Source organism: Alligator mississippiensis, chromosome 9 (assembly GCF_030867095.1).
Source record: "Alligator mississippiensis isolate rAllMis1 chromosome 9, rAllMis1, whole genome shotgun sequence".
In the NCBI taxonomy this organism is placed as follows: domain Eukaryota; kingdom Metazoa; phylum Chordata; order Crocodylia; family Alligatoridae; genus Alligator; species Alligator mississippiensis.
The window spans coordinates 37,201,604-37,216,717 of NC_081832.1; the positions used below are offsets into that span (position 1 = coordinate 37,201,604).

General features: G+C 38.6%; 2 protein-coding genes across 8 annotated transcripts in view; both read left to right on the top strand.

The window, feature by feature from the left end:
* The first annotated feature begins 24 nt into the window (after window positions 1-24).
* The window catches only part of CPNE1 (copine 1), an 87,579-nt gene continuing 72,489 nt past the window's right edge, over window positions 25-15,114 (top strand). The window contains exons 1-2 of one of the 5 annotated variants that reach the window (XM_014598371.3): window positions 77-111; window positions 3,235-3,285. The gene's annotated coding sequence lies outside the window, so the exon portion shown is untranslated. Of the gene's footprint in view, window positions 112-3,208; window positions 3,286-3,957; window positions 4,044-10,105; window positions 10,196-15,114 lie in introns of those variants that run through there. The other 4 variants (XM_014598369.3, XM_019485572.2, XM_059733319.1 and 1 more) reach the window with 4 other exon arrangements.
* RBM12 (RNA binding motif protein 12) lies at window positions 35-14,596 on the top strand. Of its 3 annotated transcripts, none has more exons than XM_019485570.2 (2): window positions 35-111; window positions 10,053-14,596. In XM_019485570.2, the coding sequence occupies exon 2, from the start codon at window positions 10,075-10,077 to the stop codon at window positions 12,706-12,708; it is 2,634 nt and encodes an 877-aa protein (XP_019341115.1). In that variant the 5' UTR covers window positions 35-111; window positions 10,053-10,074; the 3' UTR covers window positions 12,709-14,596. The 3 variants fall into 3 exon arrangements, with proteins under 3 accessions (XP_019341115.1, XP_014453854.1, XP_059589301.1); XM_014598368.3 differs by lacking the exon at window positions 35-111 and adding an exon at window positions 3,203-3,285; XM_059733318.1 differs by lacking the exon at window positions 35-111 and adding an exon at window positions 3,956-4,043.

Sequence of the window (15,114 nt, forward strand, 5' to 3'; positions counted from 1 at the left end):
CGCAGCGCTGGCTGGGCAGCTGCCGCGGCGGCCATTTTGTAGCGCTGGAGCGCGGGGTGGACTCGGCGGTGTCCGCTCCTCTCTAGTCCCCTTTCCCGTGCAGATTCCTCGGTAAGGAGCCGGCAGCGCCCGGACCTCGCCCAGCCCCTTTCCTGCGCCGCGGGCTCGCCTACGGCCGGGCGGGGGGAGGCCGGGCCCGACCTGCACGCCCGCGCTTCGCCAGCCGCACAAAGGGGGGAAGGGAGGGCCGGGCCGGGGCGCTTGGAGCTTCCGCGGCGGCTAGTGAGTCTGTGCGGCCACAGCGCAGTTGGCGGCGGGATTGAGGCCCGGCCTGGCCTGGCCTGGCCTCAGCTCGCCTCGCCGGGCGCCCCTGCAGAGCCCGCGCTGCTGCGGCTCCTTCCCACGAGCGCGGGAGGCGGCGGCCGACCAGCAGCAGGAGCAGCAGCAGCGAGGGGCGAGCGCGGCGTGGCGGGTCCGACTCGGGCGAATCACGAGCCGTGGCGGGGCTGGATCTGGTTTAAAGCTGCAAGGACGCATGCTCGGGCGATAGCTCCTTGCAGGATGTGTGGCCTGTGAGCGGCCTGTGTCTGGCTGACAGTGAGTGCTTCATTAGTTGGCGCGTTTGTCTTGGCTTGAGGAATGTGGTGCCCCACTCTGAGTCTTCCTGGTGGGTGTAGCTCTGCAGCTCGGGGGTAGCAAGTGCTGAAAGAAATCCATGCAGCCCCTTGTAGAGACATGGTGGGGTTACTCAGTCTTGCTAGTGGCTCTGGACAGTTGCGCGCATCTTTCACCGTGTGCGCCCACCCACAGTGGTGTTGTTGGCATAAAGAGACTCCTGTTTTGGAGCGATGTCAGCGTGAAGGTGTGCTTTTGGTGCAAAGAGCTTATTTGGAAAGGCTGGTAAAGTATTCCCGTATCTCTTCTTTTTGGGAATACTATAAGAAATAGGAAGGAAACAGGTTTTTATAGGGTAAATGTCTCTCCTTTACCAGGAAACCTGCCCCCCAATATAATTATATTTAGAGCATGTGTAGTGATAGCAAATAAAAGGTTAGTGTATATAATCAGCTAATTGTGGTGTTGTAAGCTGGGTATTGCTGTGGCAGCCAGGGGGTGGTGTTAGGGCTGATAAAAGTCTAGATGCAGTTATGATCTCTGAAGCATATTATCCTAAATTCTGTCTAAAATGTTTTCCTGTGAGACTAAATCATTGTTTTAGTTCTTGTATTGTCTTGCAGACTTCTATATCATGGTTCACCTTCAAGCGCTTGGGTTGGGTAAATAGATCGGCAGTCCCCACATAGAAAATCTCTTTAGATCAGAACAACTTATATTTCATCCCAGTCAACAAAACACCTAGTCTACTATGTGTGCTTTTCCTTGCCACTGGAGAACTTTAGTGGTTGAATCTCTTCAATAAAGGCATGCATCTATGGTCAGAATTGAAGTATATTGTCAGTGCTGTATGGGAAAGCAGTATACCCACTTTATACTCTATTTGGCTATGTGACTATAGGTGATATGTTCCTGAGCACTGAATTGAAGCGAAAGGATGTTGGTACATACCTAAAGAAATTTGTGTGTTTAAAATATTTTTTCAGTTAAGTTTTAACTTGTTTGTATAAAGTATAATGTGACTGGTGGTACGTGATGCTATGGGAAGTTGAAATATAGTGGACTGTAGCTTTGCATTTTTTAATTTTTTTGAAGAAAGTTGTGTAATTTTGCATATTATGATGGCATTTTGTAGTCTAATGCAGATATACAAAACACGGATTTTAGCGTATTATGTCTTTTTTAAAGTTTCTAGACAAGTATATACTACTCGGCCTCTAAACGGGAAATATTTTGAGTAATTTGAGAATTTTTTTTTGGTGAAATGTTCTATATATGAAAGCTGTTATCAAATGGATAAAATTGTGTGAAAGCTATACTTAAGAGGGTTGCATAGTTTTGTATTGTGAATTCTTACTTGCAATGGGGCTAGATTAGAAGCAGAGAATTCTACTTGGAGGTTGTTCAGTCTTAAAACTCTCTTTGGCACTTTTATCAAAGGCGAGGTTTCAGTTGCATTTTTCTTGTATATAGACCTGGAATCCTACTTTTTCAAAAGATTTTTAGGAATCACTATGCTCATTTTATCTCTTAATAGAGAATTCCGTATGGATTGTAAGCTTTGTGGTTTCCTTTAAAGCAGTTCATAGATAAAAATTGTTGATAACCCTTTGTAACAGACACTGGCTCTGTTAACATTAAGAATCTTGATTCATAATTTTCCTGATCATGTCTGTCTTATTTGCTAGTTATGTGACCTTTCTGTAGGGAATTTTCCAGAGAGACAAATATAGTTTGAGAGATTCCATCCCCAAGCAAACCAGTTATTTGTTGTGGTTTTTTCCAGGCACAAATACAGATTAACATTTCAGTAGAGAGATCTTGGCTTTCTTGCTCATTCTTGTGATGCCTGGGATAGAATTGTAGTAAGTTTAAGTTAAAAATTTAATTTCTTGGTGTATTTATAGGGCAGTAGACTGCAGATACATGGGTTCACAGTAGACAATTTTCATAATGCTGTGTGGAAGTAAGGGTATTGTAAAGTCTCTCTGAGGTGTAACTGGACTAGAATAGGTTTTATTGGCTCATTTGGAGGATGTTGGTGTATGTAGTTTTCAGAGATTTTCCTTAGCAATTTAAGGTAGTATTTTGCTCAAATTGAATAGGTAGGTACAGAATTAAGAAGCAGTTGTCCTGATAGTGTTAGTAAAACTGTGGTTACTAACACTAATTTCTGTTCTAACCCAAAAGTTTAGGATTTGATCCAGCATTGAGGAAGTGGGGGGAGGTGTATAACCGTTGCCTTTAAAATGAGATAACTAATTCCCTTTTCTGGGGAAAAAAATGATGTTTGTTAAATCCTGTCTTCTGATTTTTAACTTATGTATAACTTATGTTCCAATAAGGCATAGTCATGATTTTAGAATGATCAAAATAAAACTAAACAATGCAGTTATCAAAATGTGACACTGGTGTAAGGAATGGCTATATTAAACTTTTTAAAAATCTTATTCTTGTGGTTGCTGTATGTTGCAGTGCCTTGTGGTGGTCTCACACTTGAACTTTCTAAATATACAGTTCATTGTGGACTGTCACCTCTGTTGTGTTGCCTGCATTGATTTTTGCCTCCATTTATTCTTTATTGCAGTCTAAAAGTTGGTTTTAATTGGTTGCCCACAGGATTGGCTTGGCTTCTGCTACTTGTTAAGAAAAAAAACATCTGTCTTGCAGGTAAGAGGTTTTGGATTCAAGATTTTTTTAATGCATATTGATTACATGTTAAGAAATAATCTTAAAGGTCATTTGAAATATGTGAGTTTGGTTTCAGAACACTTCTGAGTGTTTAAAAAAAATTCGTAGTTATTTTTTTTTTTTTAATTTTGCTTCCATTGGTGATGGTTGGCTTGGCAGCATTGTCCCCTTAAACAGATGTTCTGCCAAACTCTAAAATATTACTGTTTTTATCAGCATGTGGTAGCTTTGAGTACTTGAACAAATTTTCTGCGTTGTTTATAAAAATAGGCAATAGCTTTGCATTTTTCCAAGAGTATACTGAAATGTAAAATACCTACTGGTAAGCTTCTTACTAGGTTTTTGAGATAACAAATGAGCTCAAACACTTGTTTGAGAGAACAGTGTTTTTAATTTAGCAGATGAATTTTTGTTTTTTAAAAGAGTTTGCCACCTGCCTAGTTCTAGTTATTGCCAGACAGCATGAGGCTGGATACTTTAAAAAAGAAAAAGAAAAAAAGAACTTCCTGCAATGGCAGTATTCTTTCGGCTACTGGGTTCTGTCGAAGATTGCGAAATTGTGCACATAGTGATGGTATTCCTGATCATAGGAAAGTAGGGCTGGAAGGAAACTTACAAGGTCATCTAGTCGAGTCCCCTCGATAAGGAAGGATCATTCCCGACTAAACCATCCCAGCTAAGTCTGTCCAACCTGCTCTTGAAAGGTTCCAAGAATGAAGATTCCACAACTTCTCTAGGTAGGTTGTTCCAATTGCTTGACCACCATCATAGTCACAAAGCTCCTCCTAATCTCTAACTTAAATTTCCCATGCTGCAGCTTGAGGCCATTGCTCCTAGTTCTGTTCCTTAAAGCGCCAGAGGAAAGCCCATCTCCACCCTCTCTAATATTGCCCTTCAGGTATTTGAAAATTGTTAACAAATCCCCCCTCAGTCTTCTCTTCTACAGGCTAAATAACTCTGGTTCTTTCAGCCTTTCCTTTTAAGTTCTGCTTCTCAGGCCCCTGATCATTTTGTTGCTCTCACAGTGCAAGAATCACTTCCCCGGATTTGCAAGTAATACTCCCAATTAATACCACCCAGAATGCTGTTGGCTTTTCTTTTCTCCCTTCCAACAAGAGCATAATATTGGCTTTATTCAGCTTATGGTCCACCGTAATGCCAAGGACCTTCTCCACAACACAGCTTAGGTAGTCATTCCCCAGTCTGTATTTGTGCATACGGTTATTTCACTGGTTTCATACGAAGGCATTGTTACAAAACCAAAGAAAACTTCAAAGTTCCCGTTTCTTACGTTTCTCCATCCAGTCCATCTTCTCTCTCAATAATTGTAATTGTTTGATTGAAGAAAGCATCTTGGAACACATTACCATTCAAATCTCTGTACACTCACTGGGGAACTAGTTGAGCTTTCCAGATGTTTTAATTGGTGAACTAAACATATATTAAAAAATTAGGTCATTGCTTTCTCTGTGCAGTGTTTTGTACATACGGCCTTAAATTACTTCTACTCTGTGCACAAGCTTCTGTTAATCTTAATGGAGTTGTACATTGAGGAGACAATATTATCCTTCTGCATATGTTGTATTCTTCTTGAAATTGGAAGTTACACATCATGATACATATGTAATTTATTAGAATTTTAAAACTAGATTATTAATATGTTGACAGCCCCTTCCATTTCAGTCTTAATTGTTAAAGTGGATGTTTTGCTTACAAACTGGTAGTGGAATTTCAGATTTGACAAGGGACTCTTTCTGCTAAACTTTCACAATTCCTGTTCCAAAAATGACAAGCTAAGGACCTTTTTAATATCCCTACAGTGAGAAGAACAATGAAGCTTTGAACACGCAGTTAATAAGTAAATAGTATGTACGATTGTCAACATCTTCCAATATACTGACTTTTCACAAGTTGGCGTTGAAATGCTTTGATTGGGTTATACTTATCTATCAGATGTTCAGTCAATGGAACTTTTGTTCCTCAGTCACTTAAATGCTTTTAAGAATCTATGTATGATGATTGGATCCTAATCGCAGACTGTTCTTCTTAGGAACTTTGACTTCCAAGTGTGGTTTAAAAAGCACTGTAAAAATGTTGAAATTCTGAATGGCTTATGATTAATACTGAAGCAGTTTTATTTTTTTTCAGTTGACAAATCTTATGCTATGAAGAAACCTATAATTAAAATTCAGTTTTAACATATCTGATATTAATGAACATGCTTAACTTCAAGAATGAGAGTCAGTGGAACTATTAAAATTCATAATAAATTATTTGCATGATTAGTGTCCTAATTTTTTCCATCCTTTTTTGGTTTGTATCTGTTTTGTAGAAGTCAAATACTATATCCTGCCAATAATTTATATTCAAAATAACTCGGCATTTATAATTGAGTTAAGCTATAAAAAAAGGGCTTCTCTTTAAATAATAATTGGAACTGAGGCTGATGACACTGCTTCAGGGATTTGAATACTTGAATCTTAAGTAATTAACTGACATTTATGACACGGTATTAGTCTTCAGAATGAAAGCCCCTGTTTCTTGTTTGTTTCTGTTTTTAAAGGGTTTTTGAGTTGCAGTTATGAGTGTTTTACCACACCTGAAAGGTCACAATGTGAAATGATAATTTGAGAGTTCTGATCTCCTTAGTCATCTGGATGTCATATCCATTCCAAAATGTGCTAATGATTATATAAAGAGTAGATGGTGCTTCATAAACTCAACTGCAAATCTAGATGAAAAAACTCGTGCAGTTATAGCAGTTGAGCATGCATGCTGGCAATTATGTCAGCAAATAGACAAAAAAATAGTTCTGTGCATCTTTTGGTAGCTTAATGTTTGTAAAAACCTGATGTAAATATTGTCTTCACAAAACTATCTGTTCTGAATATCTAGTGATGAATTTAGTTTGGTTTTTAAACACATTACTTCAGAAAAAAATTTAAATCTATATTACACCAAAAATGTGTAGTTATCAACTACCTAAGGTTGTGCCAGTGGAGCAAATCACCCAACTCCTCACTTAATGTAAAGAATATTTGTTTAACTGACATTTGTCAATTTTTTGGCTGACATTCCCTTTGCCCTGGCAAGGAAGTTAAGATCATGGAGCAGATCATCAAGGAAACTGTTTCTAAGTATTTAGAGGTAATCAGAAATCACCAACATGGATTTGTCTAGAGCTTCACTCTTGTTCACCCTGATTTCCTTCTACAAGATGACGAGTTTTGAAGATGAGAGAACAGTGGTTGTCCTTGACTTTAGGAAAACATTTGCTTGTCTTATCAATGGGTCAGTGTCTAATTGGGAGTAAGTACTGAGTGAGGTTTCCCAGGGGTCTGTCTTGAGTCTGGTACTGTTTTAGTAGTATCTGTTAATGATATGGAGAATGAAATTGAGTGTTGAGTGCATACTTAACAGAGCTGCAGAAGACCACCAAGCTGGGCGGAGTAGGGAGACATTGGAGTTAGGATTCACAGTGATGTGGATAAACTGGAGAAGTGGTCGGTAATATACAAAGTGAAATTCAGTAAGAACAAATGCAGCTTCCTGCAATTAGGACAGAATGATCAGATGCACAAGTGCAAATTAGGCAACAGTTGTCCAGAGTGTTTAATGTTTACCACAATGAACATCAAGTATTAGAGGCAGAGGAAAAAAATTCAACAAAGGACACGAATCATTCATTCTTCTCCAGTTGCTTTTAACGGCGGAATACTAGAAAGCCTTTGATGTGTTGCCTGTGACATAATAGCATTAGGAGCAGCATTTTTGTGTTTCCTGAGTATTGAGTTTTTACTTGGTGTCAGTGTGGATAGCTTTTTGTTTTGTTGTAACTTTCCCAACAGCAAACAACGACCTTGTGCAACAGTATAGAACAGATAGAACTCTTGTGATCAAGATGATATCTTTTATTAGACCAACTAGATAGTTCTATAATCTTTTTTAAATATTTGCAAGCTTTCAGGCCCAAACACCCTTCATCAGGCCAAGGAGAACTCAAAGACTGCAAAAATTATCACAAATAGAAACAAGAATTGGAGATTAATCTTTACTGAAATTGCTGGGGGAAATCAGGGAGACAAATGTAACTGAATCGGAATTTGACATGGGTATAGCGGTAAATAATGCTTGGGCTATAGGTGCATAAATGGAGAGTTGAAGCAAATTGTATCGTAGAAGCAGTATGCAAATATGCAGCCTATTTGAAAGCATCGGAACTGAACAGGCTGCATTGAGAATATTGCTATTTGTAAACTTGCCATAGTTGAGCTGGAGTTACTGCTTTTGCAGATTATCATGTTTGCAACTGATAATTGGGGCATGTTGTCTTGCTCTGGGGTTAATCTATTTATGCGTCTCTTGCCTTAATCCGAGAGAGAGTGCTTTGGGATCTTTTAATGATCGCAAATGATGAAAATTAGCTTATATCCATAAGTTGGCATGTTAGTAGCCTAACACTTCCTAAGTCTGCACTGGTTGTTTGATTCTTTGAGTGAGAGTCTGCTTGAATATCTAATGCTACATACATCTAGGACAGTGATTCTTAACCATACTGACCTGTTGTGGGGTCTTTGAGTTCATTGCAACAGAAGAATTGCGTTATTGTTTTTTCTGTTGTCAAAAAACTGGTGAAAACAGATCTGGCATTTTCCGAGAGGTGCCTGGAGTGTAAGGGGATTGAGAACCTCTGATCTAGGAGTTCTTGGCGGTCTTCCATGCAGATTTGAACTAGCTCACACTGGTCAGTGAGGGAGCTAATTGAATTCTGGAAGTGGTGATCAGACAAATGGAGATGCTGATGATAATTTCTTAAAGACAAGAAATGATTTTCTGAACTAGTGAATTGTTTGATTTGGCAAGTCAGAAGCATCATCTCATCCTTTCCAAGGGGCATTCCTAGATTCTGAAAGAATTTGAGAACAGCTAAGTTACTAGGTCAGATTTAACCAGTCTATACAAGGTTAACTCCTTTTGCTTAAGTATAGCTATTTGTAGTTGATTTCAACTAGCTAAATTGAAGTTAATCTGTGGATTTTTTTATTTATTTATTTTTTTTAGAGATTTTCAGGAGGTACTGCCTGTATTCAGAAGGTACCTGTATTTCAGAAAGTACTGCCACTTTAACAGCAGGGGAAGGGGCTAAAGTGACCAGCCCCTGAGGTGTGCATGTATTGTAGTTTTTTCTGGCAGTGCCAGGAGTTTGAACTGCTCAAGCTGCACCAACTCTTTCCCACCCCTGCCCCCCTTCCACTGATAGCAGAGCTCCACTGGTTATTAAGTGTAATCTTATCATGCTGCTGTGTAAGTGTTCTGGTAGAATTTATGTAGATTAAGGCTGGAGAAGCAGGTGCTATTTAAAATTATATTACAATGTTAATGTTTTTAAAAATTATTTAGCTGTTTGTGTAGTTTAGGTGTGAACAGAAGGTTGGACTCAACCAGTTAAGTTATGAGTATAGCACTAAATCTTGAATTTTGTCTTCGTGGTATTATAAAACAATTATTTTCCTCACCCAGATTGGAAGTATTTGTAGGTCTAGGTCAAAATTTTCAGAGTTGCATGCTTAAGTGTTATGTAGACATCAAAAAAAGAAAACAAAATGCACTTAATTTTAAAGTGCCGTGCATCTAGCATTTCCTTTTTGAAGCTGATAGCAGCTCTGGGGTGCTTAACGCTTTTAAAGATCATATTTGATTTTACGGTTCCAATTTTAGGTACTCCTTTTAAAATCTCTTGGCCCTATTCTTTATGTATTTACAGGGTACCTAGACTTCCATGTAGTTGTGTTCATACTATGACTCTGCTCCACGTGTCATTAACAGTTTGGTCAGGCCTTGACTTTAATCAGAAAGAAGAGATCATTGTTGTTTTTGTTTGTTTCCCATGTTTGCAATTCAAAGGAACATTCTGTTAGCCAAGTATATCTAGAAGCATGTTATTTACATTGGGGTAATGCCCAAAGGTCCTAGTAATTGTTAGGTCTCCATTAGAGGAGGTCCTAGGACCTCCATTGTTAGGTCCTAGGCACTGTGTTCATTTAGGGGTAGACACTCTACCTTTTTAAGAGTGTGGTTTACGTTTTTGGGGAGTGAATTGTCTTAAAGAAACATAATAAGAAAAACAAGGAAAAGCTTTAGCAATTAAGCTGTTTAAAAATAGAAAATCAGCTAAACTAAGAAATAAGAGCAATTGCATCTTATTTCTTGCTGTTCTTTACATATTTAAGATCTGTGGAAAACAAAAAGCTCTTACAATGTTTCAGTGGTGCTGTATTTTTCTGTTCAGTCAGAACATGAGCTGCTTAAGTGTACAAATGTTTATCCTTTGTCTCCTAAGATACATATGATAAGTTCATTTGTTTAGTTAAAACAGTCTTTTTCCTTGCATTTCATTAAAGAATAAACCTTCTGATATAATGGTTATGATTTTTGCTGACAGTTGGGTTTTGTACTGATTGTACTGATGCTTGTTTGGGTCTTAGGCTGATCTTTCCTTTTTGAATTTTGATTTAAACAACTTTTTACTTGCAGCAAAAAAATCTTGAGTTAATGTTTTATGTTCATAAATGTTCAATGCTTGTGGTAAACAAATCTGAATAAAGAACTCTAGAACATAAACATACTTTTTTCTTTGCATGATGTCCTTAGGCATTTGTAAATAATATAGTAGATGGTGTCTGTAGGTAAATGCATGGTGTCATAAACAGTAGTCTGACATGGCCGTTGCCTTTTCTCATCTGCAGGTGTGTGTTGTTTCAGCGCAGCATGGCTGTGGTCATCCGCTTGCAAGGTCTCCCGATTGTGGCGGGGACCATGGACATTCGCCACTTCTTCTCTGGATTGACCATTCCTGATGGGGGCGTGCATATTGTAGGGGGTGAACTGGGTGAGGCTTTCATCGTTTTTGCCACTGATGAAGATGCAAGGCTTGGTATGATGCGCACAGGTGGTACTATTAAAGGGTCAAAAGTAACACTATTGCTCAGTAGCAAAACTGAAATGCAAAACATGATAGAACTCAGTCGTAGGCGTTTTGAAACTGCCAATCTAGATATGCCACCAGCAAATGCTAGCAGGTCTGGACCACCACCTAGTTCTGGAATGAGTGGTAGGGTAAACTTGCCAACTACTGTAACTAACTTTAACAATCCCTCTCCTAGTGTAGTAACTGCTTCTACTACTGTTCATGACAGCAACAAAAACATACCCACATTCTCCACTGCCAGTATGGGAACTGCACCTCCAAATCTTGGGACTACCTTTGGTAGCCCAACATTTAGTTCAACAATACCTAGTACAGCATCCCCAATGAACGCTGTACCACCTCCACCAATTCCTCCTATGCCAGCTATGCCATCTTTGCCACCTATGCCTTCCATTCCTCCTATACCTGTCCCACCTCCTGTACCTACCCTGCCTCCTGTTCCTCCAGTTCCCCCAATACCTCCTGTACCCCCTGTACCACCAATGACCTCTATGCCCCCTATATCAGGAATGCCTCCTATGAATCCTCCACCTGTAGCACCTTTACCTACTGGAATGAATGGGTCTGGAACAGCATTGAACATGAACAGTGGCTTGACTCCAATGTTTATAGGTCCCATGAATCCTGTAAATCCTATTCAGATGAATTCTCAAAGTAGCATGAAACCACTTCCTATCAATCCAGATGATTTGTACGTCAGTGTTCATGGAATGCCCTTCTCTGCAACAGAATCTGATGTAAAAGACTTTTTCCATGGGCTTCGTGTGGATGCAGTTCATATGCTAAAAGATCATGTAGGCCGAAATAATGGAAATGGACTAGTTAAGTTTTTCTCTCCTCAAGATACATTTGAAGCACTGAAGCGAAACAGAATGCTAATGATTCAACGCTATGTTGAAGTTAGTCCTGCAACAGAGAGACAGTGGGTGTCTGCTGGAGGCCATATCACTTTCAAGCAAACCATGGGTGGTTCTGGACAGCCCCATCCTCCTCCACAAACACATGCTAGGTCCAAATCTCCTAGTGGACAGAAAAGGTCAAGATCAAGATCGCCACATGAGCAGGGTTTCTGTGTCTATTTGAAAGGTCTGCCTTTCGAATCGGAGAACAAACATGTAATAGATTTCTTTAAAAAATTAGATATCGTTGAAGACAGCATTTATATAGCTTATGGACCCAATGGAAAAGCAATTGGTGAGGGTTTTGTTGAGTTCAGGAATGAAGCCGATTACAAAGCAGCTTTATGTCATCATAAGCAGTACATAGGGAATCGTTTTATTCAAGTTCATCCCATAACTAAAAAGGCGATGTTAGAAAAGATAGACATGATTCGGAAAAGATTGCAGAATTTCAACTATGATCAGAGAGAGATCATAATGAATACTGAGGGGGAGACTGGTTTGCCAAAATTATGTGCACATATATCAAATATTCCATACAATATTACAAAAATTGAGATTCTTCAGTTTCTAGAGGGACTGGCAGTAGAAGAAAACTCTGTGCAAATTCTTGTTGATAATAACGGGCAAGGTTTAGGACAAGCCCTGGTTCAGTTTAAAACTGAAGATGATGCTCACAAGGCAGAACGCCTGCACCGTAAAAAACTCAATGGAAGAGATGTTGTTTTACGTTTGACTACTGTAGAAGAAATGAGAGAAATTGAAAGAAATCCACCATCCCAAGGCAAAAAGTTGCTGAAAATGCCAATGCAAGGGAACGTAGCAGTGCCAGGAGTACAAAATGCTGGTGGTGATGAGCATTCTTTCATGAGTGGTAGTTCGAAAGATGTCAACAATGGCCCTCCATTTAATTTTCCTGGTAATTTTAGTGCTACATTTGGTCCCCCTCTGCCGCCACCAGGAGTTGGTGGCTTTGGTGATTCTAGACCAGGAATACCTTCAGTTGGAAGCAGTGGTTTGCCTGGTGCAGGTATTGATATCCCAGGTTTTGGAAGTGGTCCTAGTAATTTGAGCGGACCATCAAATTTTGGAGGGGGACCGCAAAGCTTTGGGAATGGGCCTGGTAATTTAAGTGGCCCTCCTACTTTTGGTAGTGGCCCTCCAGGTATCGCAAGTGGACTTGGGCATTTAAGTGGACCTCCAGGTTTTGGACCTGGACCAGGAAACTTGCATATTAGTGGACCCCCAGGTTTTGGAACGGGTTCTGGTAAGCCAGGGCCTACTGTCATTAAAGTACAAAATATGCCCTTTACTGTGTCAGTGGATGAAATTTTGGATTTCTTTTATGGTTACCAAGTGATCCCAGGTTCAGTGTGCTTAAAATACAATGAAAAAGGAATGCCCACAGGAGAAGCAATGGTTGCATTTGAGTCTCGTGATGAAGCAATGGCTGCTGTGGTTGATTTAAATGACAGGCCTATAGGCTCAAGAAAAGTCAAACTTGTCTTAGGGTAGCTGTTCATATGAAATGTCTGTAGAATAGTTACTCATAGTGCTGTGATTAATACATCCACATTGTTTTTATAGTGTATCCAGGATAGAACCTGTGGATTTGTTTAAATTGTAATCAGATTTGTTTTGCGAAGACAAAACAGTGGTTTAGCCATTTACATAAGAAACCCTGCAAAGATGAATGTGCAGAGGATTTTTGATTAAAAGTATGTGAGAAGAGAGATTCTTTTGCACCAAATAGAAAAAGTTTGCTGAAGCTAAACTGACCCCATGATGTTTATCAAGGAATCTAGATTGGTTTTATGTAGTTGTGGATAAAGGAAATAGTTATGTAATGAGATGAAGTCAATGATGCCCTCAGTGGGTGCTATTGCAAGCCATTGTAAAATAGATAGCTCTTCCTAGATTTGGTTAAAAACTGGCTGAATTTACTTTGTTCCGGGTTAAAGCTTTGTTTATAATTTTCCTCTGCAAGTGAATGAATTCAGTGTATAGATTAATTGTTTTGTGTATGTACTCTTATTTTCAAAGGTTATTGCTGTATAGATAGAATTATGCACATGGCTAATGTCTACCAAGCTATTTCATATATACCTATGAGCAGAACTGTTCTGTAAAATTCAAGCTGTTCTTTGTGGAATAACCTTTAGCTATTGTTGCAACTATAACTGTGCAGAATAAGACTTTTGCCACAAATGTAGCTACCGTCAAACATTATTGTATTTAGTTTTCTAGTAAAAAATACAGTTGGTGCCATGGCAGCAACAACTCAAAAAAACATTCATCATTGTTTAAGTAGCTTGATTTGTTAGGATTATGTAACAGTTGCGATAGACTCTTTGACACTAGCTTGGATAGTGAATGTTGTATTTCTCGTGTATCTTCTGAACTACTCACAAGGAATCTCTCTTAAGAGAACCAAAGGGATTATCTTTATTAGAAGATTGGATTCCAGCTAAAGATTTCATGTTTAAACTACTCTTAAACGCTTTTTATCTTAACTTCAGCAACTGTGCTGTGAAATACTGTCATGGGTCAATTCAGAGATTTAATCTTATTTTCCCCCCCAAAAAAACCTTGAAAACACTCTTTTGAGTTTACTATATTTTTGCAATAAACTTGTGCTGTTTTATTCAAATTCTGTAAAGAGTTGACATTTTCTTTACTGTGGAGTGAAGACTTTCATGGAGAATAGAAAATCAAAAAGGAAGCAATTATTCACAAGCTTGAACAATAGAACTTGTAGTTTGTCTACTCTTTGGTTTATTAGACATTCAAATTCTTTTTGCTGTCTGAAATTCCACAATTCCCTGCAAATCATTGTACTTAAACATAGTAGCCTGTAAGCTGTTCTGTTTCTTGGTCAAAGAAATCTCGTGCCTTTTAGTGTTGCATATTATGGAACACTGAAGTATACAGTCTGGCATAATTTATAGGTGCAAGTGGCAACAGTTTTATTCATGTAGTGTATAGGGAAGATCTGAAAACCTGTGCAACGCTACCTTCTGAGAGGATTTTCCAGTACAGGAATTTTTGGAAGGATTGTAAAAGGTGTACTACAATAAAGAGGTGGTTGCATTACACATCCTTTTGAAATTCATCGGAATAAATTTGTTTTTGACAAATCACTAGGTGGTGCACTCCCACATTTGAAAAGCTTTGTGATTGTATATACTGTTTACAATTAAGTCTCCTGTTAATAAAATTGTCTCTCTTTGTTATGTGTTTTAACAGTCTTGGGGATATTGTTTCAACAGATGTTTTTCTTTGAGAGTACTATTACTGATTCAGTAAGATGATTTGAATAGGAGACAAGTATTTGAGGTTTTTTAAAAATTTTGCTCTTTGTTCTTGAAACAATTTTCTAATTAAAATTTCCTACTATATTTCAGTTATTATTTGGGTGCTGTTTCTTCATATTTCACACTAGAATAAAATTACTGAAAAGGAAAACCTGGTTTCACTGTGGACAGATCTGGTTGAATTTAGAAAATATTAGTATATGGCTTGCAGAAATTGATGATAACTATTTCAAGCTTAAATGAATCACAACATGCCTTTCTTGTTGTGAAATTGTAATTAAACTACTAGTATCTGGAATTTGATCCATATGCATCTAAGAGCTAAAATAGTGCAGTGCATCTTGATTATCTTTTGGATGTCAGAGCATTAGTAGACCTTTCTGAAATACTCCAGGAATTTCTTATATTGTGAAATCTGCTTTTACACATTTCTCTTCAGATTTTCTAACAAGCTGCAGGTCTGTGTTGGGAAAACGTACATGTCCGGTTATTTTAATTTTCTGTATGGTCTAAAGGACTTGTAAAATTATTTCCTAAGTTGTGCATTTGTAAACTTTTCATTTTCAAAATTTTATGTAAAACAAAGTTTGAGTTTTGTATTTAGTAG

Bases quoted from the DNA above. Each gene is read 5' to 3' on its own strand.
- RBM12 (XM_019485570.2), top strand. From the start codon at position 10,075: ATGGCTGTGGTCATCCGCTTGCAAGGTCTCCCGATTGTGGCGGGGACC.